General features: G+C 45.4%; 1 protein-coding gene across 1 annotated transcript; it reads left to right on the forward strand.

Annotated features, from left to right (window-relative positions):
- The first annotated feature begins 659 nt into the window (after positions 1-659).
- LOC149362769 (monocarboxylate transporter 9-like) lies at positions 660-24535 on the forward strand. The gene is made up of 5 exons (XM_089569810.1): positions 660-1671; positions 13345-13616; positions 19387-19530; positions 20096-21181; positions 24373-24535. Exons 2-5 carry the CDS (start codon positions 13427-13429, stop codon positions 24525-24527), a joined length of 1575 nt encoding a protein of 524 aa, XP_089425936.1. The 5' UTR covers positions 660-1671; positions 13345-13426; the 3' UTR covers positions 24528-24535.
- Positions 24536-25023: the final 488 nt, after the last annotated feature.

Consider the following 25023-nt stretch of genomic DNA (forward strand, 5'->3'; position numbering starts at 1 on the left):
TTATTTTATTGATTACTAAATTTATTCAATGAACAGTGTCGAAGTGACGTGAAGAAAAATCGAAGGCAGAAACTTCCACTGCTGCCTCTAAGTTCTGCGCAGACTGTAAGGGCAGATTCGACATTTTTTTTTTCAGGGTCCACCAAGTTCTGCCGCCGGGATGGTTCAGTCGTTGTGGCTCTCAGCTGCTGACCTGAAGGACGTGGCTTCGATCTCGGCCGCGTCTTATTAGCTCTGCGTTTTCTGCAGGAAAAGTTTTAAGTTCCTTTTTGTCATTTTATATAACTATTGTTTGATGATGTCACCCACGTTTGCCAGTTTAGCAACTGAGCGCTCACGAGAGAGTTTCTTGAGAACATTCAAGAGGTCAAAATAATTTTAGAGCATGGTGTCATCATTTCGCCAAAATAAAGTCTTAGCTTGTTTTCCGCTTTTCCTCTTTAATAGCGCTCTCCATAAATCTAGGAAGCTATTGATAGCAATAATTAAAGCGGAGTGCAAGGAATATCTTGAGATGGGCAGCAAAAAGTGGCCGAAAACTTTGCGACTTGGCCTTAGAAGGACAAATCCGAAGGGGCTGAGCGAAAGGGAGAAAGGTACTTAGCGCCCCCCATTCGTAAGAATAAAAATAGCATTTGCGCCCTGTTGCGGGAGGCTTACCCATCTTGTCGCGTATGTCGACGTAGCGTTTCTTTTTAAAGCGGAAACCGCGGAATGGAGAATAAATGGTGCTGGAAAGGGTTAAAATAAGTGTTTCCGATGAGGTCGTTTAATTTCGATCACAGCAGACGGGTGTATGCTGAAAGCTGTAGCGTCTACACATCCGTTGTAATGAAACAATCTCTCTGTTCGCTGCTAACACGCTGGGGCAAAAAAAAAAAAATATGTCGACTGAGGTGTCTAGTTTAATGTAGTTAGAGCTTATTACTTTGAAAATTTTGTGATAAGCGGCGAAATTATACACAAATAAATAACAGACCCGCTTAACGTGCATATGGTACAGCGGGGTTTGAGTTTCCAGTATAAGTTCACGTTCTTTTTCAGTTGACAAATTTTTCGGTTGCCAATGCTTTCAAACGCTTGTACCTAACTTGAGTACTTGTGTGACTACAGTAATTTTCCTTTTGTGACCAGAAGCATAAAAATTTGTTCAGCTGACCTGTTTCTATTCTGTAGTTTTTCATGACACACATCCGCTGGGGTACTTGTAGTTGAAGCTGCATGTATGCATGCAATGCAGATGGTCTCACCCGATGGAAAGAACTACATGGGCAGCATTTTGCTAGCGGTTTTGGTTGCTTCGTGCTTGCAACGGAAGCAGCCCATGTTCAGCCAGGTCAGAGCTCTCTCACAAGCGCATATGTGACGGAACACAGTTGTTCGTCGAGGCACAGTTATACGTCTGCGCAATGAACAATAGCCACCGCTGGTGAGGCCTAGTCGCTGACATATTTGCGAGAATAGAAGTGCGTACGCTGTCTTCCCTAATATGCTTATAAACATGCTCCTTTTCGTCCACAGCAGCTAATCGCTCTCAAGTGGAAGGTGGAATGTTGTTCGAGCAAAAAGGCTTCCGCATACAGTCCAAGCACGAAGCACGTGGTGACAACCTCGTTCTAGTTAGCCACTCCTGGTGACGTCGGCCTAGGGAAAATTCTACACCCAAAGCAGGTAGTATTTTTCACTTTCATCACTTATGGTGTCTTAACTCTCATGTAGTCGAGACGGCCTCAATACGCTGAATAACATACTATCAGCTTGAGGCGTAATGAGATTACATGTAATGGTGGCTTGCATTCGCCAAGTAGTAAAGCATGATGCACTGTTTCATGGGAAAAATACACCAGCCTATAGCAAGCAACGGGCTCTAGATAATAATTTTGCTTAGTGCAGGAAATGCGAACATGACGTTTGTAGGGAACACTAGACAAATTTAGCGCGTTGCTTACGGTGATCTCGTAACGAAAGGACGACGGTGCCTATCGCCAGCTACTTTTTTTTATTAATATCGCACATGGATAAACAATATACCGCCTTTTCTTGCAAACACTTTTAACAGTCGTGTTAAAGCGCAGTTGTATTTGGTGCGCATTGCATACCTTCTATGTACAGATATGTGAATGTAAGTGAGGGATGAAAACGACAGACAGACGAGGAATGACTGGGAAAAGTAAAAGTACAAGCCTAAGAAGAACACAATACAGCTTCACACGATATCATCTGCCATGCACATTAAGCAACTGGCCGAAATTTTCCCTCTTATATATGGGACTGCTGGTCATGTGTAAAACAAAAAAAAAGCACAAATACCTACTTACGGAAATATTTTTTTTATGAATCGTGTGTTGAACGAAGAGATTATTTCCGTAAACATGTTACACTGATGATTTTGGCGGAAGCAGCAGAAAAGGCCACCACATGCAGCGCTTGGAGCAAAAATTTACGAACAGTGCCGCGTGCAATGCAATACCAACATTAGCTGCAGCAGCAATTCATATTCCGGTTTGAAATGAAATTACATTACTGGTTGTGTACCGTTAAGATATTCAGCAGAGCTACTCGCGAACGGAGTTGCGGGCGGACGGGGACAGCACTTTTGCGAGTATCTGCCACAGATAACAATTAGGAGTATAATTGATATCTGCCGCCGCGGTGGCTCAGTAGCTATGGTGCTCGGCTGCTGTCCAGAAAGACGCGGGTTCGATCCCGGCCGCGGCGGCTCAATTTCTTTGGAGGAGAAATTCGAGCCTCCGTGTACTGTGCGATGTCAGTGCACGTTAAAGAACCCCAGGTGATCGAAATTTCCGGAGCCCTCCACTACGGCGTCTCTCATAGCCTTAGTCGCTTTGGGACGTTAAACCCCATAAACCAACCATAAACCAATCTATAATTGATATCTTGATATATTAAGCATCGGAAAATTTAAGGAAACAATCCTATGGTAGGTTAGTTTTAAAGCCTAATAGATGAACGAAACTAAATCCATTTGAATATGTTTAAGAATAAATATGCTGCTTAAATTTCTTACAGAATGCTCTACAGTCATGAAAGATATCAGAATGAAAATTGGTAGCGAATTAACAAAGAGTCCATCACTGCAAGCAGAACGCTGTTTTATATACTAGCCTGCTCTCTACACACATCCGAAAAACTTTTTGTTGAATGACGCAGCTTTCACTCGACAGCTGCAGAGGAAATAAACCCTGTTTTGAAGTTGGCGTATCTAATAAAGTTGGATTAGTAGAAGTTGTTGGGACGTCACACATACAGTTGTGTAATTGAGAGCGCATGAAATATTAGATAAGTTATGTCCATAAGGCCTCAACGTAACTTTAAATGCAATTATATTATGTGAATAATCGCACGAATAAAAAAGCTACGGTGAATAGATTCAAATAAATCTCGTGGAACTTGGGCACGACAAAAACACGCTTTCCCATGAGCATATTTTTAGCATAGATTAGAAGAAATCTGTTTATCTTGTCTGGCATCATTCGTATCTGCGAAATGATATGCAAAGAGGACTACAGGCCGTTGGGTGGTCCCATTAAAACTATCGTGTAGTGCCCTTAGGGGGCACGCGGGTTTCGGAGGTGAAATTGTTTTAATTTTTGTCTAGAACTATAAAATTCGGCATGCGCATTAGAAAGTCTGCTGAGTGCTAAAATAAGAAACCTATCTCAAATATCTTCAGCAGTTTTGATATTATAAATTTTTATATTCTTCATTAATGTGCCAAACTTCCAGAAGGCCTGATTTGATTACAAGACACAGGAAGAGTTTTAGTTTAGTTTTACCCATAATAATGGTCGATTAAGTGATATTCGTACAAAAAGATAAAGTATACAAGTAAAACTGGAAACGTAAGTGACAGAGATCTTAACAGCGGGCAACACAAGAAACAGCCAGTAAGATCATAGCAACGACCTCACGCAGCACGGCCAAGCTTCGTCCTTTCACTCTTAATCTGCCAAGGTAGCTTCAGGCGCGTATGTTATGGGTGTACTTTGGGATGTATTACAAGAAAAAATAACGAAAGAATTTCTATGTCACTCACAAGACATTCGCTACCTAAGTGTAGACAACGAAGACGGGGTGCCATTAAGTTAAATTTGCTGGTGGGTCTCAACTGTATATGGCGCTCCAGAATAGCGGGTTACCACTTAAAAACAGACGCCAGACCTGCGCGAATTTTCTTGCGCGAAAGTAGAAATTCGTTTTTATTAATCTAAGGAAAGGCAGCGGAAATTCTCGGGTGCTGTCAAGAGTAAAGCACGTGTTAAATCTGACCGAATTTTCATTAGACGAAGCCAACCTGTGGCCGGCTGTTCACATCGCCAGATCTACTTTGTGTATATGTTATTGTGTTCTGCGTGATATTTTGGTTTTTCCTTGTTGATATATGTATTGTTTGTTGTTGTGAAATGTCGTGCTATGCTGATAGGCGGTAATAAAGAAAACGTGGTTCTCCACAATCGCTGCGAGAATGGAGAGGAACCACTTTGGCGACCCAAGGCGAGAGCAAGATGAGTTGGCCGTAGTAGATGTTGAGATGGCTGACGTAGACAGTTTCACGACTGCGGCGACGCGATTTCGAAGAGGGTGCCAGCGGCTCCGCGATGTAATTTACAGGGAACGTTTCGTCGATGATACGAAAAGGGTCGTGATATTCGATGCAAAATTTCGAAGACAATCTCGGTGTAGTGGATGGGACCCAGAGACAAACTAGAGCTGTAGTGGTGAAAAGAGGTTGCGCCTCTTTTTAATTGTCGACGCTTTCGGTGGCATTGGGATTCTGAGTAATACTTATTGGGGGGTAGTTGGTGCATGTTTCCAGAAAAGGGTTGTAGCGCCGAAACAGACAACACACAGAAAGCTGTCCCGCCAGAAAGATGCGCCTGTAACGTCTAGCTTTCTGTGTGTTGTCTGTTTCGGCGCTACAACCCTTTTCTGGAAGCATTGGGATTCAAAGGTGAAAGAAGGGGCTAGCTGGCAATATTCCTGGACATGCTTTGCCACTTCCGAAAGGGGCGTGCACTCGGAAGCGTAGGGACTGTAAGGTAATATTGTGTCCATCGTGGAGCACGGTTCACGCCCATACACAAGGAAAGAGAAAATCTCGTAGACAATAGGGCAGTCATGTTGTATGCGTAGGTCACAAAACGAATATAGCATCCCAGTTCTTTTGATCCGATGTGACGCACGTGGGGAGCACACCTCCGCGAGTGCGATTAAAGCGCTCGGTCCGCCCTTTAGTTCGAGGGTGGTAGGCAGTGGCGGTTCGATGCACGGTGCGATATTCGACAAGTAGTGCTTCGACAACGTGGGAAAGAAATACTCGACCTCTGTCACTTAGCAACTAACGTGGGGAACCGCGGCGAAGGACTAAACTATTGAGGAAGAAAAGAGCATCTTCGCGGGTGGTGGCAGCAAGAAGGACGGCCGTCTCAGCATATCGGGTGAGGTGGTCGACGCTGACTATAATTCAGTGCTCCCCAAAGTCCGTACAGGGGAGCGGCCCTTAGACGTCGACGCCAACAGGGTCGAAAGAATGGGCCGCGCACGGAGGCTGCTGCAAGGCGCCGGTTCAGCGGGGTGCGAGAGACTTGCGCGTCTCAGAGGCGATGCAGGATCGTATTTGTTTGCGAATATAACGGCACTTTCCACGCCAATAATAACGCTAATAAATTCTGTTGAAGGTCTTCAGCGCATCGGCGTGTGTGCTCTGACGGTCGGCGGGAAAAGTGGCACCAACTTCTGATAGTAAATGGCGAGGAATTGCGAGGAGCAATCGCCACCCATCAGGCAGGTAGCTACGGCGCTGGAGGAGGCCGCTCCAGAGAGAGAAATGCTGTGCTTGGCGACGTAGAGTGCACGGGTGCTCAACGGTTGCCGAGGTGGACCAATCGTTGATGATGGGCGGAAACCATGGGTCTTTCCGCTGCTGCGTAGGCTTATCAGTGACACTAAAAGGCAAGGGAACGGCATCTCTCGCCAAGGAACATGCAGCTGCGCTGGGAAGCTGAGAGCAAGGCAGATCATCGGCGTCCATATGTTCGCAACCAGATTCACAGATGACGCGGATGTCGAACTACTGAACGCGGAGAGCCCGTAGGGTGAGGCGCCCGGACGGTTCTTTAAGGGGCTACAGCCAGCAGACTACGTGATGATCACTTAAAACATCGAACTTGCAGTCTTACTGGTAAGGCTGGAATTTCGTTGGAGCTGAGACGATAGCTAAACACTCCTTCTTTGTATCAAAGTAGTTACAATAATTCTAAAACAACGCAAAAGTTACACGGACACCAGGAAGAGACGTACAAACAGGCGCTGACCACACACTGCTTGTAGTTTAAGGTGCAAAGCATCTCTATGAAGGCGGTTAAGCGCCCGCCATTCCGACCTCATAATTTTGTACATCCTGATGCCATGGCCTTGTGATGGTAGGTAGCCTCCTTACAAGCGGCGGAGTTGAGGTGGTAAAACCTTGTTGGGGATGTTGAACCCGAGCGCCCTTGAGTTGTAGGAGGCCGTAGCGATGAGAAGAGCAAGCATAGACGGACGCAAACAGGAATATGCGCTTTTGTGCGCTGTTTTAGAGTGAATAACCACCAACTCACCCAAGCTTGTGCCTTAGCAAAATTTGTTTCTTCTACAAAGGGCTCTTTTCTATATTCCTGTTTGCGTCCGTCTATACTTGTTCCTCTGATCGCTACGGCCGCCTGCAACTCAAGGGCGCTCGGGTCCTACATCCGCAACAAGGTATTAACGCCTGCACTCCGTCGCTTGTTCGGAGGCTGCCTACCATCACAAGGCCATGGCTTCAGGATGTGCAAAATTATGAAGTCGGAATGGCATGAGCTCAACCGCCTGAGAGACGCTTTGCACCTTCAACTACAAGCATTGTGTGGTCAGCGCCTGTTTGTACGTCTCTTTCTGGCGTCCGTGTCTTTTTTGCGCTGTTTCAGTATGAATAACCACCAACTCGCCCAAGCTTTTACCTTAGTTACATTCAGCTTATCATAACCGCTGGTACTTAAGGGTAACGGATTGGATTCCAAGAGAAAGCAAACGTAGCAGGGTACGGCAGAAAGTTAGGTGGGCGGATGAGATTAAGAAGTTTGCGGGGATACAGTGGCGGCAACTAACAAAGGACAGGGTTAATTGGAGAGACATGGGAGAGGCCTTTGCCCTGCAGTGGGTGTAGTCAGGCTGATGATGATGATGATGATGACATTCAGCTTTGCTGAGCGCGCGACTCGCATACTCAAGGGTGTATTCTTAAAGACCGTCATTCAACTGAGCCAAGAGAGTGCCGCGGCGGACCCCACTCATTTTGGAAGGTACTTCGGTAGGTGCTTTTGGGTCGTATTGTCGGAGTATTGGCGGCGAAGCGGGTAAACGGCGTAGGGTAGTGAATGCTGAATTGCACTCGGCTAACCAAGTAGACAAGCTAGAATGCATCTTGAGACTACGCAAACAGACAAAGGACGAGGAAGAGACGAAGACAGAGCGCGGAACTTCAACTGAGTTTGTTACGCAGGTGCGGCACATTCATACATTCATCGCAATCACAAACTAAGCTAACAAACAATCTTCATATTACACTCTGCGCTGGAGTGTGCGGGACAGCATAGTATCTAGATATGCAAGCTCTTTTTCGCGAACGGCAATCTTAAAAAAGTTCGCGTCTAAACTAAGTAGAGAAGTCTACGGAGCCTACTGTATTTAGAAGGAATCCGGCTCTTGTGCCAGCCAAACCTCGGTTAAGTTATGTGATAAAGACTTCGCATATCTGGATAATATGCTGCCCTGCGCACGCCAGCACGCCAGTGTCATGAGATGATTGTTAGGTTAGTTTGTGATTGCGATAAATCTATAAATGTGACGCACCTGTGGAATAAATTCAGTTGATGTTCCGCGCTCTGTCTTGTTGGTCTCTTCCTCGTCCTTTATGCTTTTGCGCGGTCCCAAGATGCAATCCAATACTAGTCACCAACTAGCCTACTTTTCTCTGTTGTATAAGCAAGTGCGCGCTGTACTCAAGCAGCTTCGTCATTGGCGCAATGATTGACGCGACAGTGCGGACGAAGCACCGCAAATAGCAGATAAACGTGCGAAGCTGCGAATTTGCTTGGCTGAAATCGGTCTAGGAAAATCCGCAACAGCACGGAGCTTGGCCGGGTCAATGAGAACGCCTTCTTTAAAGACAATGTGGCCCAAGATGGTGAACTCCGTGGATCCGAAGTGACATTTCAGACACACAGGTGCAGGCCGCCGGCGGTCAGGCGAGTCAAAACCTGTTGCAGGCTCGCCAAGTTACTAGGGAAATCGACGGAAGAAATAGCGGTATTGCTGCATTAGCAGAGGCACGTGTACCACTTGTGCTTGCTTAAGATCTTATCCATCATCCCTTCGAATGTGGTTGGCACGGGCCGAACGATATAACATTCAATTCGTAAACGCCGTACGGTGTAACGAATGCGGTCTTTTCGCGCTCGGGAAAGGGACTTTGCAGTAGCCAGAACGCAAGTCAAGGGACGGAAAGTAATCTGTGTCTTGGAAGCAGCCAAGCGCGTTGTCGATGCTGGTAAGAAGATAACTGTCTTTGTGCGTAATTATGTCTAGGTGGTGGTAATGGACCCAAAAACAGATCAAACCGTCTTTCTTCCTAACCAGTACTACAGGAGCAGACCAAAGACTGTGAGAGGGACGGATGACACCATGGTGCAACACGTTTAACTTGCGCCCGTTTAACTGCCCCAGTCACACGATATGGCCGCTGGTGAAACGGTGGTTGCAAAACGTTTTCAATATGCCGAGCGACGTATTAACGCCCTGCCGAAAGGAGTATTGACAGCGTCAAAAGCGGAGCGTAACGTGTTGCGAAGGGCAAAGAGCCGCACACACTGGGTCGGCGGAAGAGCTAGCGTCGTCGTCAGTAGCGTGTCGCCAAAGGAAATCGGAAAGAGGAGCAGACGTGAAATCCGAACGCAGGACGGTGACTAAAGAACTGGTATCTTGTGCAACAAGGTGTAAGAGGTTTGGAGGCAAGATGGACACACAACGCAGAAAAGTCTTCTTCAGTGCTGGCGAAAATCGATTATGGTGTTACACAACAAAGAACTCCTAGCCGAGAATCGCGTCATGTGAGTAGAAAGATAGGACCAGGAACTGCACTGCGTAGAAAATATCGACCGACAGCCCGTGTTCTGCATGGCGCCAAAGTGGAAATCTACTATTCACTAGCAGTTCGGAGTGACAAACTCTGAAATGATGTCGCCACTTTGCTATAAAAGCGGCAGATTTTGATGGATCACGGATACCGTGGCACCTATGTCGACAAGGACGTATACTGGCCGGTTCATGGCGATGACTTCAGGGTGTTTTCGTACAAGCTTGATAAGTGTCATCATCATCATCAGCCTGACTACACCCAGGCTGATGATGATGATGATAAGTGTGGTACAAGATAAGTTTGGTATAAGCTTATCTTCTCTTAAATTTCCGCACTTACTAAATAACGCGCTGTTCTGCGCTAGAAAACAGGAGAATGTGTGCACTGAGTAGCTGTCTCCAAACTTAAACTTCTCATTGTGGTGATGTCAGGAAATATACTTACCACCTCAATGATGTTAGGAATTTAAGTTTGCTACCAAAATAGTTGAAGCTTTTCTTCTGGTGATCGCTTTCCATCGAAAAGAACCCAATTTTTTTGAAGCCCAGAAACATGAACATTCTAAAATAACGGATATGTCACTTTTAAGAAAAAATGTGAACATTGCGCACGCTATTTACTGCGATGTGTGATGGATATTTTGGTGATGAGTGTGATGGAGATTTTGGTGTGATGGGTGTGATGGAGATTGATCAATTCGCTCTCGCCCTATCATAAGCTTGCCGTCCCGGTTAGCTCCGTTGGTAGTGCAACTGCTCCGGTGTAGCGGTGGTCCCGGGTTCGAACCCCGGACCAGGACGAATTTTTCTTTAACTACGAAGTTTCTGAGAAAGCTGTATAGCTTTCCTTTGTAGCCGTATGGCTGCGCTTGGGTGGATGCCAATGAGTAATTACTCCCTTATTACAAATTTACTCCACCTTGGGGGATTCCCCTAAAACATTTGACCTTATCAAAACACTTTCTGTGTGACAGTTTCTGCAACGAATATGGTAAACCACGGTTATTTCAAGGCAGCTGAAGGAGTGCAATACACGTTTTGCCCCCCCGTGTACAAAATATCATGACCATCAATGGTTTTACGAACAAAGGGTAGGCTACGGCATTCTGCTTTTGCAAATGGGAAATAAGTGATAAGTGTGCAGAGGAATTGGCGTAATATTTGAGAGATGCTAAGAATTTATTTTCGTTTCCATTTTTACCCGAAAGTGGGATTCGGTAAGCATGTGCGTCGTATTTCTAGATTTAAGTTAGGCACACGCAATTAAAGAGTAGACAAATGAAGGAAAAAAGGGGCTCGTTTTGACATGCATGACGGAAGCCAATAGTCACTGAAACAAAGGAGCATAGGAGATTTCTAAAAATTTGTAATGTTCTTCAATGGGAGAATTATAGGCTAATCGTTTTTAAAATATAGCTGATTAGAAAGCAGAAGACCAAAGAACCAAATGCCTACGGTAGGATCCAAAGCGACACCGGTGCTCTATCAACTGTGCGACGGAGAACGCTGTCAATTGTTCTATAGTAGAAAAAAAAAAAAAAAAGCGGAAGCCACGGGACCAGAAGGAAGTTTTTTATTCCACAAGTTAGAAATATACAACGCCTTTCACTGAGGCCCGACTCTGATTTTTGAAAGTTGGATTTTTGGGTAAGAGGAATGCTCTTTTAGCAAAGTATTACGAGTGTTGGCTTACATCAGAAAAAAAGAGATATTAATCGTGTTACCTATTAAACCGGTTGCCAAAGTACAATAGTGAACCTTTTAAATACTCAAGACAGGCACCTGATGTAATCAGAGATTAGTAGCCGACCAATAGTATCAGCCATATTTAAAAAAAAATGTCCATTTCGGGCGTAATACGAAAGCCGGGCACCCACGTTGCGCGCAAGGCTGCACAAACCAATATATGTCGCTTTGCTGCGCAAGTGAGAGGTGATCTTCGCCTCCCTGCATCGCCTGGAGCAGTGAGCAGCGGTGAGCAGGGAAGTTCTGGTAGCACGAGCGCGACTGAAAAGGTCTCGTGGCGCATACGCCGCACAGTGAAGCGATTTGATAGACGTAGTCGGACCCACTGCTGGGAATATGTTTTTTGGATTGCGCCAGTAAAAGCGAAACTTTATAAGAGTCAGAGCGCCAAGAGTAATTACATCCTCACAATTGTAAGAACAGACATGCCTGTAATTGACTACCGGCTACAAATATGTAACTGGAACCAGGTGCCTCACTATGATAGTTAAAAGATAGCTGTGGATGTCAAGTTAGCCAACTTAGTAGTTAATGGGATCGAAAAGTTTTCTCGCCTCCATCAGCAGGCTATTACTTTGCTGAAGAAGCAACTTTTTAACATTTTGAAATCGTTTCAATGTTTAGGGCCAGGCGTTCATAAAACACCTTATATGCAAAAGAAAAAGTGAAAAGGAAAACGGGAATACAGAAATATAAAAATTCCAGATATTACAAGAAAGTGGCTGAATATAGAGTCAGTTCAGGGAGCTTCAGAGAAGTCATGTAGTGAAAATATGTTTTCTTTTTTCAAGAATGCTTAACAGAAGAGCCCGTGCACAATGCCGACCTTGCTGATGAATACTCAGGGCTTCAAAAGTCTGATTTGTTCTCTGGATTTTGTATTTCTTTGGAACACTGATGCATTCAAAGATAGGCGCGGAGGTTTTTAGAAGGACGAACCTTTTAATCTGCGGCGCGATTGTTGTCCTTGCCCTTCTTTCCGATTTGGCGTGTTCTCGAAGCCCTTTTTTAAGTATCAGCGCGTTCACCCGAATTATATAATATTTTCCATACGTAGATGGCACATCGTACAGTACCCCGCGGTGACTATTTACAAAATTTGCTTTCCATCGTTCTTACCACATGGCGAACGAAAACCCTCGTCACTGTTAAGGCGGGGGTACAGAGCAATGTGACTGTCTGGCGCTGGAAAAACTACTGAGATGGCCCGTCCTACAGCCTTCAGGAGAGCATGCTGCCGGGTGATTTGGTGCTGCATCTTGTCAAAAAAAAAAAGCGGACTGTACATTCCCTCCGAACGAGAGGAATAAGAAATCTGAAGAATACTGTTAGCCCCGGCGATAAACACCTGTGTGGTCACATTAAGTGCGAAAACAGTGAAAACATGCTTGCCTAAATTCATGGATGATTGGTGAAACCGCTCAGCAGCTTGCGATAAAGCATCGTACCGCAACTCCAGCAATTCACACTTAAGTTCTCAATTGGCCGCGAAAGGAAAGAGATGTAGAGGGCAGGCTATGTGATGAAATCTGTCGAAACTTCTCATTTAGCAGACACAGACAGAGCAACCTTGTAATGAGCAAGTAATTCACCATATTTTGCGTTTCGTGTTGGAAAATGTTGCGCCACAGAAAGCCAGTTTACGCAAGCAATAATTTTGAGCGGTTTGTCATTTTGTCATACTCTTGAGCATTCTGTCATATGTGCAGCGGCGCCATTGTTTTGGCGAGTTCCTCGCAGAATGAAAAAAAATTCATATGTTTGCTATTGCAGACAATGACTTATGGGGATAAACGTGGAGGCTAACGAAAAGGGTTCAGTTTAAATTAAGGACAACGCAGCGAGCCGTTGAAAGAAAAACGATATGTGTAACGTTACGAAATCGGAAGCGACGGAGTGGGTGAGGAAAGAAACGCGCGTTAATGACATCCTGGTCGAAATCAAGAGGAAGAAATGGGCTTGGGCAGAGCATGTAATGCGAAGGCAAGATAACCTCTGGTCCTTAAGGGTAACGGAGTGGATTCCAAGAAGAGGCAAGCGCAGCAAGTGGAGGCAGGAAGTTAGGCGGGCGGATGAGAATACGTTTGTGGGTATACGGTGGCCGCAACTGGAGAAGGACAGGCTTAATTGGAGAGACATGGGAGAGGCTTTTGCCCTGCAGTGGGCGTAGTCAGGCTGATGATGATGATGTCTTGCTACACTGGAAGGAGAACCAGTTTGTGTAGATGCTCGTTTATAGAGTACAGTTGACGAAAGCACGACTTTCATCAACTTTCATGAACGACGTCCACGGTTAATCGCCCGTTATAAGACAACACAACTATAAGGCAATTAATTATTCATTTCGCAGTATTTATTTTTTTTTTATTTGTCTGCTGTTCTAAACGATATCTTCGTTTCCCCGTCTTTCCATTTTGCTAGCGACCAATTGAAACAACTGGAAGAACTTGGCATCTTCCCCAGCAGCGACTGCCCTGTTCCTTAGCGCACATCAGTCGCAATCATGCCTCCAGTTGTCATCCAAGACCGTTGCTGGACCATACCCTTCGTGGCTGCCTGCTCAGCGTTTTTCGTCATGCTTACGTCGTCAAGCTACGGTCTTCTCTATGTCTTGTTCATGGAAGAGTTCGGAGTGAGCCACGAAGAAGCAGCTTGGCCTCAGTCCGTTTATACCATTACTGCGCATTCCGTGGGTAAGCAGTCTTGAACATTGTTCTCATGTTTTCCTACAAGCGCCGCCTTCCAATTTTCAAAGAAAAAAGAAGCAGTGGCACATAGAAACGGTGTACAAAAAGTGTTTCACGTAAGGTTGTTAGGAATTTTCCGCAGGATGCTTTTTGAACAGAAGAGTTTTCTTCGCTATAGTACTAACACGTGGCGGAGCCCCCAGGAGATCTTAGACGTGGGAATTTCAAAGTGAATTCGCTAACTTCTAATAGGTACCTATTTCACTATTACAGGAAGGTTCATAATTTGGCTTAATAATATTAGTCACATTTACTGATAACGATACCGCAATTAATATTTTCGGAAATGCCATTGAGATCAGAGCTCCGGAACCAAGAATACTGGCAGTTTTTCCTTGTTGAATCACAAACCATGAGTAGAGCACCTCACGCATCGATGCCCATGAGCTCGCGTCACCTGGCGGCGATTGTGCTGCGTGCTGTTTTCCCTTGCAGTCGCCGACGCCTCATTCATTCACCTAAGCGGTGGCGTAGTGTTTGAGGTGCCGAGGTTGTTACCCAGTGAGGCCGGCAGCTCAGTGCTGATACAATGGGTGCAAGCAATTCCCTAGCCTGCTGCTGCGCTTCTGTGGTCTGAAATGCTTCGGAAATGGGCATTTGACACCACCTTGAGTACAGCAAAACATCTCGTGCCATGGCTCTCTTTCGTCAAAGCTTCCCTTGCGTCATTCATAAAAATTCGTCAATAATACCCAGTGCGGACGTCGAGTGTCAGCAAGAAGACGGTGAATACCAAGGCTGCCGCCGGGTGACGCACGCTGCTAGGCTCAGGTGTATGCGCTGCTCTGCTTGCGGGTTTTGGTTCTGCAAGCGAAAATAGCCCTCATTTTTTGCTTTACAGTTTAAGGGAATGGCGTTCTCAGAAATATGAAAACAGGTCTAGATAACAGAAATGGTGTATTAGAAACTATCTAGACCCGCCGGGGTAGCTCAGTGGTTAAGGCGTTTGTCTATCGAGCCGGAGTACCTGGGGTCGAACTCGACTCGGCGGCCGCGTTTCGATGAAGGCGGAACGAAAAAGGCGCCCATGTGCTCTACGATGTGAGTGCCCGTTAAAGAACCCCAGGTGGTCGAAAAAATTATTCCGGAGACCTCCACTGCGGCTACTCTTTCTCTCTTTCTTCTTTCCCTCCCACCTTCCTCCCTTCCCTTACGGCGTCCAATGAGATATGCGAGCCAGACACTGGGCCGTTTCCTTTCCTCAACAACCAATTGTTTAACTATCAAGAACAATGAGGAGCCTCACTGTAGTGGTAACAAAGTTGTTTCTTAGATTTAAACTTATACATTTCGTAATAAAACATCTAAGCCGTTTTCTAGTGACCACAGCTGGTAGCGATAAGGCGTGAAAAAGTGTGACTTTTATTGCGAAAGCAATACAACTTTCACTTTCAGCTCCTCGCGTGGCGAGGCCGCGGTAGCTACCATTGACCTTTAGCTTGACCTTTGCTATGACGTCATACCATCTGCCGCAAAAACCAGGGACCCAACTTTGGATTGGATTGCATTGCATTTCATTGCATTGGATTGGATTGGATTGGATTGTATAACCGATGCATCACCACAAGTCTAACCACAAGCTCCACCATCAGCTGCACTACTAGCTGAACGATGGCGTAGCTACGGATATTGCTTTCGCAATTACCAGGCTTAACCAATCTAAGCCACAGTCATTTTTTTTTCTAGAAACCCACTTAAAAACATTGTTAACATTGTATTTTATTAAAGACATTAAACAAAAATACTTGATAAAGGATAACACGGCCAGATGCGAGAAAGCGTTTTTATGATCATACGTTTCTATTTCCTGCTTTGCCTTTTGATGCTTTCTGTTTTTCATTATGAGTTTCCTGAAAGCAAGGTAAGTTACTTTAGTTTTACCTTGCCTGGCTTGCATGGCTAGCTTTCCGCGTACAACTCGCCCTTTCCACCGATGAGGATTTTCTCTCTTGTTCGGGGCCGAATCTCGCACTGGGCTCGCTTCAAGTGCTCAAGTGTTCACTCGACGGCCACGCAGAGACACACGCCAGCATATTTGCCTAGTGGAAATCGTTGCACTTATAAAGCAAATGTGGTTGATCTAGTAATAAAGGAGAAAAATACTCAAGCAGAAGCAATAAGCGCTGTCCTTTAGCTTCAATTTGTCCCAAGGAACCCAACTTTGCAGAAAGCGTCGGGTGTCACCTTCGCGCACTTGTGTGCGCACTCGCAGACACCTTTATAGCTTGTGAGAGTAGCGGTCTCAACGGAGATGCCCACCACTCAGTGTGGCAAACTCGGCCAGAAACCACCTAGGGAGAGAAAAAGGGGGAATCGGTGGGCGCCCAGCTTTCTCCAATCGCAAGCCAGAAAACGGATGGGGCAAAACGTTTACAAACAAAACAAAGTTTATAGAACAGACACGACATAGAGGTATTTCCTATGACCGGTACGAGCGCAAAGTGATCAACGATACGATACAGCGTGTAGTGCTGCTTCCGCAACAAAAACACGACTTGTTTGCCAGGCACTGCGACAGTCAGACGAGCGGAGGATCCGACAGGGCCGCCCGAAGACAGGGGTGCGCTGCCTCGCTGGTCCGTCGCTGGGCGAGTATAGTGTCCATCCGGGAGCCATGCGGGAGAGCGTCTAATTAGCTTAAATGGCGCCATGGGCTGGCAGACGGCGTTCTTAATATATAGGTGCGCGCCGCGCCTGCTCATTTCTGCACGTCAAAGGCCGGCGCGCACTAACACGCAGTATTAACTGTAAATTTTCACTCTCATTCTCGCACCGGGTGTGCGTCGCAATTAGGCAGGCGTGAATATCGACTTTCCAGAAACTCGGAGTTTTTTCTTCCGAGCCTCCGCCGCCGGCGCGCAAGCGCAGGGGAGCGAGTATCACTCAGAATGCTCAAAGCTACGCCATTTTCGTCGGCAATGGGTGTCGTTCATTCCACACTTCTGGAATAATCGAAGGCGAGCGCGGCCATGTTACGTTTCGCGCCACGCCGTCGAGCGAAGTGGAGAGGGCAGCAACACCCACCAGGTTAGGCGGTCTCCGGGGTTCCTTTATCCATCCAGAGTTCATGCGGCGCCATCTGGGGAGATGCTTTCGCGCTGCGCCGGTCTTCCAATTGTGAGACGAATTTTGTGGCAGCCGGATATCAGTCAGAGACCCACGCTACGTATGTTGCTGTCATTGTAAGCAGTGCAGCTCTCGTTAAAAGTACATTATATCCTTGCACAGTAAAACTGAATTTGGAAGCATACCGGGCAGCAATCAGGTTAATAAATATCATTAATTATTTGTTTAACATCACGTTCACTGCAATTTGTGAATTTATGTATATAATGCGAGACTCCTTATACCGTACGCGTAACAGCCCATATATACAGACGTTTGCAAATTTTTCAGTGCAGCATTCTCACAGTAATCAGCTTGGTGGTTAAAGTGCTCGGTTTCTGATCTGAAAGGCGGGAGTTCGATCCTGTCCGCGAAGGTAACATTTTGATGAAGGTGAAATGCTAGAAGGCCTTGCACTCTTCGATTTGAATGCACGCTAAAGAACCTCAGATGTTTGTAATTACACAAAACCCCTCCACTATGGCGCCTCTCATAGCTTGAGTTGCTTAGGAATGTTAATCCCTATTAACCACAAAACTAGTACGGTGATGGCCCTACTTTTTGAAACGGGCAGCTGATAGATACCGAAATGCTGAAGCGACACAGTATGGCTACTATATTACGTGAATCGTTACAGAGCCTTCCGATAGTTTCCTATCGAGTATCAGTATGAGTAATTGCTAACATAAGTTACTTGTTCAGAAATTGCTTGGAAAAATGCTCTTTCGTCTGAATTACTGCCATCATTTCCACCTGTAATTTCCAGCACAAAATGGATTCCACACTCGATTATCATGCTGGTGATTTGAAGCGTTTTTTTTTGTTTTTCCAGCATGACGACTTCTTCCTTGTTCTATATTCCTCTTACATATCTCACAACATCTGGAAGAGCTCTTTGATGAGCTACATGAAAAAAAAAAAACTTTTAAAAAGCTGCAATATCAGTTCGAGTTTTTGGCTAGCACCTATGCGTATCAAATTAGGGAGAAGCAACTTGCTGCATTCAATGTAAAAGTAAAATGTGCGAACGACAGACATAGAGGTTTTCAAGTATCTGTGAAGCGAGATTTATAGTTTAGGCGTAACTTCGTAAATAATGCGCAAAACAGTAGCATACAACGGCAAAACAATACGCTGCTCAGCTTGTCGGTTCATCTTCGAAGACAAAAACAGAGCTACTAGGATGGCAAGAGGGCAAGTAAGGTTTCCTTATCCACCCCAGACAACCTAGAGCGCCTGTGCAAAAGCGTCAGTCTAGAACGACCAAAGCAGTAGCATGCGACAAGAAGCACACAGCCTTTATGCACCATTCCCCAAAAACGCCTACCAAATTCAGGTATTTTGAGGACAATGTGGCATGCGCAAAAGAAAAGTATTTCACGGATCATTTAAGGAAAAACGAGTCATCCTTAAAACCCCGCTTCAGAAGCTCTGTCACATAACATTAGGTGTTGCAACGTGTGCACTTTGCAACACAACGGTAAGGCCCAAAGTGAAACCATAAAACCACAACGTGATGATTTACCCGGAGCGGGATACGGGTAAGGAAGGCATTTCAGATCTTTTAAGACTGCATTAATATGGAGTGTTTTTGCCTTTTAATGCATTATTTGTGTCTTATTTTCTTATTTATTGTTTGTTATTTATTGTTATTGTTATTTATTATTTGTCTTATTTATAGTTTTTCTTCTTTTTGACTACCATGTTGCTGTCACCTTGTTGCTGTTGTTGCTGCTGTCACCTTGTAGCTCTCGTAGCGTTTTAGGAGCCCTCTCTTATATTGTACGAGCGTTAATTGGATGGAAAATCCTCCGTTGCCTGCTTCGCTGTTTATTCGCAGCTGGCTAGCGAGAGCGCTCCGTCCCGTGGCAATGCCCGCTCGTCGTAGTCGTCTACGTGGCGCTAATACGGTGGTTCTGTCCCGAACAAAATCGTCTCTTGCGTGTCCGCTGCTGGCCTAGCGAAAGCACTTGTTGTTGCTATTGTTGTGGCCTAATGAGATGGCACAAGTGCTTGTCCCGCTGCACTGCCCTCTAATTGTCGTCTTCTATGTAGAAGAAATCCGTGCTTTCGCACTGAATCCAATGTAGTAAACATTATCTGTTGTTTTTTTTTTCTCCTGCTACTTCAAAATTCGCTCGTCTTTGGAGGCATTTAACCTACCGCGGACACTTAACATAAGCAGATTTTTTTTTAAACTTCCAAATTTGATACGCAGTATATGTGTGCTTCCTACTCTTTTGCAAACTGGGCGTTTCCTTCCAAAACATCACTTTCCCAGAGAAAGTATCGTGCGAAAGGCATCTTTGATAAAACTTTACTCTTTTCATTTTTATATCTCTCTGTAGGGTATATCACAAAATGAACAAGGGAGGGGAAAACCTCAGGTTGCTTGAGCCAACGTTTCGACAAGGGGACTTGTCTTCGGGGGAAAACCTCAGGTTGCTTGAGACAACGTTTCGACAAGGGGACTTGTTGGCTCAAGCAACCTGAGGTTTTCCCCTCCCTTGTTCATTTTGTGATCGCCAAGGACCATCTACCACACCCTCTCTCTACCATGGAATCTGTAGGGTATAGTTCAGCATACAATCATATACACTCCTTCGTGCAGGTCTGCTCGTGACGGTTCTCCAGCAAAAGATGACCGTATATCACATGAGCCTCCTAGGCGTTCTCCTCGCTTGTGTCGGTCTGGTCTCATCGTCGTTTGCTCCAAATATTGTCTGGATGAGCGTACTTCTCGGCTGTGCATACGGTGAGTAGATATGCAATCCTCGTCGCAGGCCTTCATTGTATTCTGCAGTTTTTTTACCACCATGCATGACAACCCTACAATCTCTATGAAGGCTGATGTCAAGAATCCTGCAGATAGAGGAAAATACAGGGTAGGATATGTCTCAGCTCAATATTCTCACGTGAGAACCTAAAACCGCGCCATAATCATGAGCGGTTAAGAGACTGCTACTCTTACAGTGGGCACGCGTTCTTGAAAATTTTTTGGATACTATTCGCGGATACTTTTCTTCCTTCCTAATCTAAAATGCTTTGGAAACATGAAATCGCTTTCAGAGTAGCAGAACATTTTCTCTCGGCCTATCGAACGAAGAACCCGTTTTTTGAAGAAAACTTTATATTTCTAGCCCATCGGCTGTTTCTGCCTTAAGAGATTCGACTGCGGAAAATCTGCTTCAGTGTTTCATATGTGCATCGCTAGATGCTTCCGTGTAACGTGCCCATCGAATGGTATGCGCATAAATTGTAACAGAATGCTCTGTTTTCCTTGTCGAAAAGTGTGTTCTCTTTCCTTTTCTCTTTTTCAGGTGCAGGAGCAGGAATCGTCATTATGACCCTTTCTTTTTACACCCTGGCGTACTTTGAGAAGTACCGCGCTACAGCGACCTCTTTTAAGTACACCGGATGGGCTGCATCGGGGATCCTAGGGCCTAGTTTATTAGCTTACACGTCGCAAAATTATGGTTGCCTTTCTGGCCTCCTTCTTGTCGGCGCTATTTCAACGCATGCAGTGCCTCTCGTGATGTTGCTCAAAAATCCGCGTCCAGTTAAGCCTCATTTTACCAGGAGGAGGGAACCTTCGAATGCAGTGTCAGAACCCTCAGCACCTTCAGATATTCCTAGTTGTACTAATGCAGCTTTGCCTTCCCGCAGCCATTTTCTTAACGAACCTGAAGGCGACGAATATGATTCAGAGTGGAAGAAAGTGCCTCCTGAGCCTAGAAATGGTGAGGTTAACGCCGAAACTACTACGGCTGAAGATTTCTACTACCAGCATACTGAGAGGGGGCAAGGTCATGCCCAAGACGCACCGAATGAGCATGAAGAAAATATCTCTTCTTTTCATTATATTAATCCACAGGTGTGGGGCGGCGGCAGTGGTCGGTCTAAGCACCTGATGGTACGCACACCTAATTTCCTGAAGCACTTTGCCGCACTCTTTCGCTCCGCGAACCTCTATGCGCTCGTTGGGTCCTTCGTGGTTATGGAATATTCGTGCACTATGCTAGAGACCACAATCGTGGCGTACGGGATTGACAAAAATGCGGGAACGCTCAACCAGTGCAATCTCCTTCAGACGTTTATCGCAGTCGGTCAGCTGGTAGGCCGCCTTGTAGTCCCATTTCTCTCCGATAAGATTCAGTTCAGCAGATGCCCGTTTACGGCTGGAAGCCTGGCTGTTTCAGCAGCTAGCCTCCTTCTAATGCCCTTTAACAACGACTACATAGTTCTTGCGGCGCTCGCGACAACCCTGGGTGTGTGCCAAGGATTCCTGCTCTGCATCAAGGGCGTGCTTTACACCGACTACCTTGGTGTGGAAAGCCTGGGCCTCGCCTGCGGCTTGCAGGGCTTGGGTATGGTGCCAGTTCTTTTCAGCGCCCCTGCAGCGATAGGTGAGTTTAATGTGTGAAATGCGGAAGACTCGAAAATTTTGTGTTACCATAAGCAAAATGTGTTCATTATATCTTCACGCTGTCTTTGATCATTACATTGGGAGACCATTCTCTCCATGGCAGAATGTTTTGTCTTAAGAACATGTTTGGTGTTTTTCTATGATGTGGAGAATATTATTGCATTCATGCTTTTCAATGACTTCGTTTATAGGAGACGGGATCGTTGTACCAAGTGTCAGAACTGAAAGTTGCGGGCTCCAATGACTTTTGTAACATGCAGTGCCTTTGATGCAGGCATCCAGGCTATCCTTACCGTTTCTTATCCTATCAGGAAATCTATTATTGTCCAGAACGGCATCCCGATGCTACCGCTTGCGTTAAGCAAGTTATCCTTTCAGCCAACGAGGCCTCGCGACCACAGGTTCGCTACTCGGCTGCTATCCTACTTTCTACGCATTCCCGGCAGCCTGATCATTTTTGGCAAATAGGATGCCCTTCTATACGCAGCTAAGATCACAGTACAAAATGAAACCTTGGCTTCGTTTCTTTGAATCAGTCATCATTATCTAAGCCATGAAATGGGCTAGCCTAAACGCACTGCGAACATTTGAATTGCCTTCAAAATTTTTATTATTGGTCTAGCTACAAATAGGCTCAATAACATTTTGTGGGTACACCAAACCAGTGTATTTCTACAGGTTACAGAAGGTAGCTTGGGGTATTTGACACTTTTTAGGCGTGACGCCTGACTGTAGACTCTGCACGCAAGTTGATTCCAGAGTCATATTTGGTTCGAGAAAAGGCGAAACAAGACTCTCATTGGACATTTTTTCTTATATTTGGTAACAATTGTCACAAAGTTCTTAGTGTGAATACTTTCAGCCCACAGAATGGTCAGCTGCATAGATTTTTTTAGAGGAGTGTTTTTAGCGGCCCGCTTTTAGGGTTTCTTATCCACTCAGCGCCTCATTGGCGCAGCGGCAGACGTCAAATTTCCTCACACCTTTGTAAGATGACACTATATAAATGGTTTTCGTGCACACTACAAGACCAACAGGAATAATTCGTTCGATCTGGAATGAAAGTACGGCGAAATTGGCCTGTAAACATCGAAAACAGCTATGGGGTGTTAGCTTAGGCACCCCATTGCTAAATTCTTACGGTGCTGGTTTTGAAATATACTAGATACATATAGGGCATAGAAAACTACTGTAAACATTTTTTTTAATTCAGCCAAAACATAATACGCGAATTACAGCAAGCAAATGTATACATGACAAAAAAACACTAATGTAAATTTGGTCGCGAGAGGAGCGGCACGTAGAGGAGGTGCCTGAATATGATTAGTTACTACCTATGGTCATTTTTGTTCCTAATATAAAGACATGCGCAATGGTTAAGTTGCACTATCGACCTCGGCGAAAAAGCTGAAGGCTGAAAGTCCAGAAGGCTTCAAAACTCTAATAAGCCCACTTTCTCGACCGGAAAAACAAAGTGAACAGCTTTAATACAACCGCGTGCTCGCACTTTAGCCTACATATTGTCACGTAGTGGTGAATGCAGCCCCGAGAACAGGAAGACAGGGAAGGCATCTTCTAAACAAAACTCTTTATTTGGGGTGGCTTTCGCCCACAATGGAATGCAAGCGTGCTCGGCGGTCGTCGAAGAGAATGCTCTTTGCTCTAGGCCGTACTCAATTGAAGGCTTATTTCGAACAATCGAGATACGACGCGGAAAATTAGTACAGAAATTTAGAGCATTATAGAATCGACTGCGCTCGGACGCGATCAGTCGAGAAAGGTTTGGTGGCGTCTTGCATCAAAAACAAATAGAAAAACCGGCGTCCCGGCAGCTTTGAAGAATCAACAAACACACGAGGTTTTTTCCCAATGTTATGAACACTGGTCCGGAAGAGTCCATATAGCGGGTGTATGTATGCAGCCTGACCCCAAATGTAGAATCAAAACTTCTAAAGCCAAATGCGCCGTGTATCCCAATAGAACAAACCTTTATAAAGTTATGCATGCGCTAACTAGCAACAAAACAAATAAAACTGTTGTACCAATGACAGCAAACCACGTTTGTTCCAAGGCCGCTTATGTTTCGTCCTCCGAAAAAACAGCCTCCTCGCTGACCAAGGATGCAGGATGTTGCTGCGCTTTCTCTTCCCTAACCCCGTGAAAGCTCTCCCGATAAGAACCTGTCGTTGTGTAGGTATCGCAAAATTTACCTAATACCACAACGACAGACCATGAAAGTTGCACAACTCCAGACCAGTGAGGAAATCACGTATTTGGCAAAAGGTTCGTATTGGTGCCATGTCAATGGTAATATTAATCTAGTACTGTTCGGGTTGACTGCACCCAAATGACCCTTTTTAGGAAAATGCCAATTGGAATGTCACAAAAGTTATTGAGTCTATGTTTCTTTTGCCTTTGTCGCTTTTGTACATCTGTACTAGGTCGTACCAGATAACATAGCTTCGGAGAGTGCAATTTGCATAAGGCTGTGTCTATTTTTTATTATACGGAGTCAGTATATCTGCAATAACGTTTCTGTGCCGGTATGTTGATGCTTTTGAAGCAAAAAGCTTCACTAGGCTCGTCAACACCGCGCTTCGCGTGAGCCGGAGGCCAGATCCGCCACTTCTGCGCATGCGCGGAACCGAGTGACGTCCCGCACAGCGCACGTGGCCGCCGACTCCGTAATAAAAAAAATAATAAAAATATGCACACAAAGAAGAATAACAAAGAAATGAAAGAAATAAAATGCCAGAAATAAAAAAATAGATAAAAGACAAACAGCGCGCCAGGAAACTCTCATATCTCGGTGGAAACCCGAACCGCACCGTAAGGGTCTTAAGGAAAATCAAATGAAATGAAAATTGCTTTTAAGGAAAGGAAATGACTGTCTCTCATATCTTGGTATACACCCGAATGGAACGGACACCACAGTACATGTCTCTAAAGTAACCTTCTAAGACAGCACCGTATTCACTACACGCGCGTCCCCTCATCAGCCTCCATACAGGCAGTGTGTGGACGGCCGAACGCCTCCACCATTATCGTGGTGCTGCCAGTGCATTGTGCGCGAGCTGCGGCAGCCACGACGTCAAACCAAGTGTAACTGAACCTTTTCGCTTGTATATCCAGGCTTAACCACAACTAAGGCACTGCCATTTTTTTTTGCAGGTTTCTTTCGGGACCAGAGGGGTTCTTACGACCAGTTCTACTATATGCTGGGAGGACTGAACGTTTTGGCATCGTCTATTGTATGCTGTATCGCGGTCACAGACAGGCGACGGAGAAAACTGAGTTCCATAAGTCAAGAAAAAGATGAATTCTGAAGGCACCTTTTTGCAGGCATTGTGTGTGGCAAACAAATTTATTGCACAAGTTGCGCATGCGTTAGCGTCATGTATTCGATAGTGATTTCGTCCAAAAAATGTATAGTGTTTTTCTGAACACTTCACACTGCCTCATAACAGAGTAATTCAGAATACGTGGTTCACTGGTGGCGTCCATATAAAAAAAGTACCTGTTACCACCTGCAAACTAGCGAAAGGTGTCGATGTGTCATGTGCTGAAAGTTTCTCGGCAGATTTTGGCCTATACAGATACCAACACCGCCAACAATTGCTTCACAATAACTGGATAAGCGTTTGCTCTACCATATGCTGTTTTGTAAGCACAAAGCTCGTTCCGAAGCGCTTATCTTCTTCAGCCCGTCCACAGCCTGTCCTCATGTTCGATTTATGTGGTACATTCGCTCAGGACACAACGCAAGCCTACATTGTTAATGGCGTTTTCCTTGACGCTGCGCTAGGGGTGTGATGCCTGAAA

The sequence above is a fragment of the Amblyomma mixtum genome, chromosome 2 (genome assembly GCF_055824585.1).
Source record: "Amblyomma mixtum isolate Tamu chromosome 2, ASM5582458v1, whole genome shotgun sequence".
NCBI classification, from domain to species: Eukaryota; Metazoa; Arthropoda; class Arachnida; order Ixodida; family Ixodidae; genus Amblyomma; species Amblyomma mixtum.

Bases quoted from the DNA above. Each gene is read 5' to 3' on its own strand.
- LOC149362769 (XM_089569810.1), top strand. From the start codon at position 13,427: ATGCCTCCAGTTGTCATCCAAGACCGTTGCTGGACCATACCCTTCGTG. The intron at 13,617-19,386 runs GTAAGCAGTCTT...TCCTTCGTGCAG, and splicing joins CATTACTGCGCATTCCGTGG to GTCTGCTCGTGACGGTTCTC. The intron at 19,531-20,095 runs GTGAGTAGATAT...TCTCTTTTTCAG, and splicing joins ACTTCTCGGCTGTGCATACG to GTGCAGGAGCAGGAATCGTC.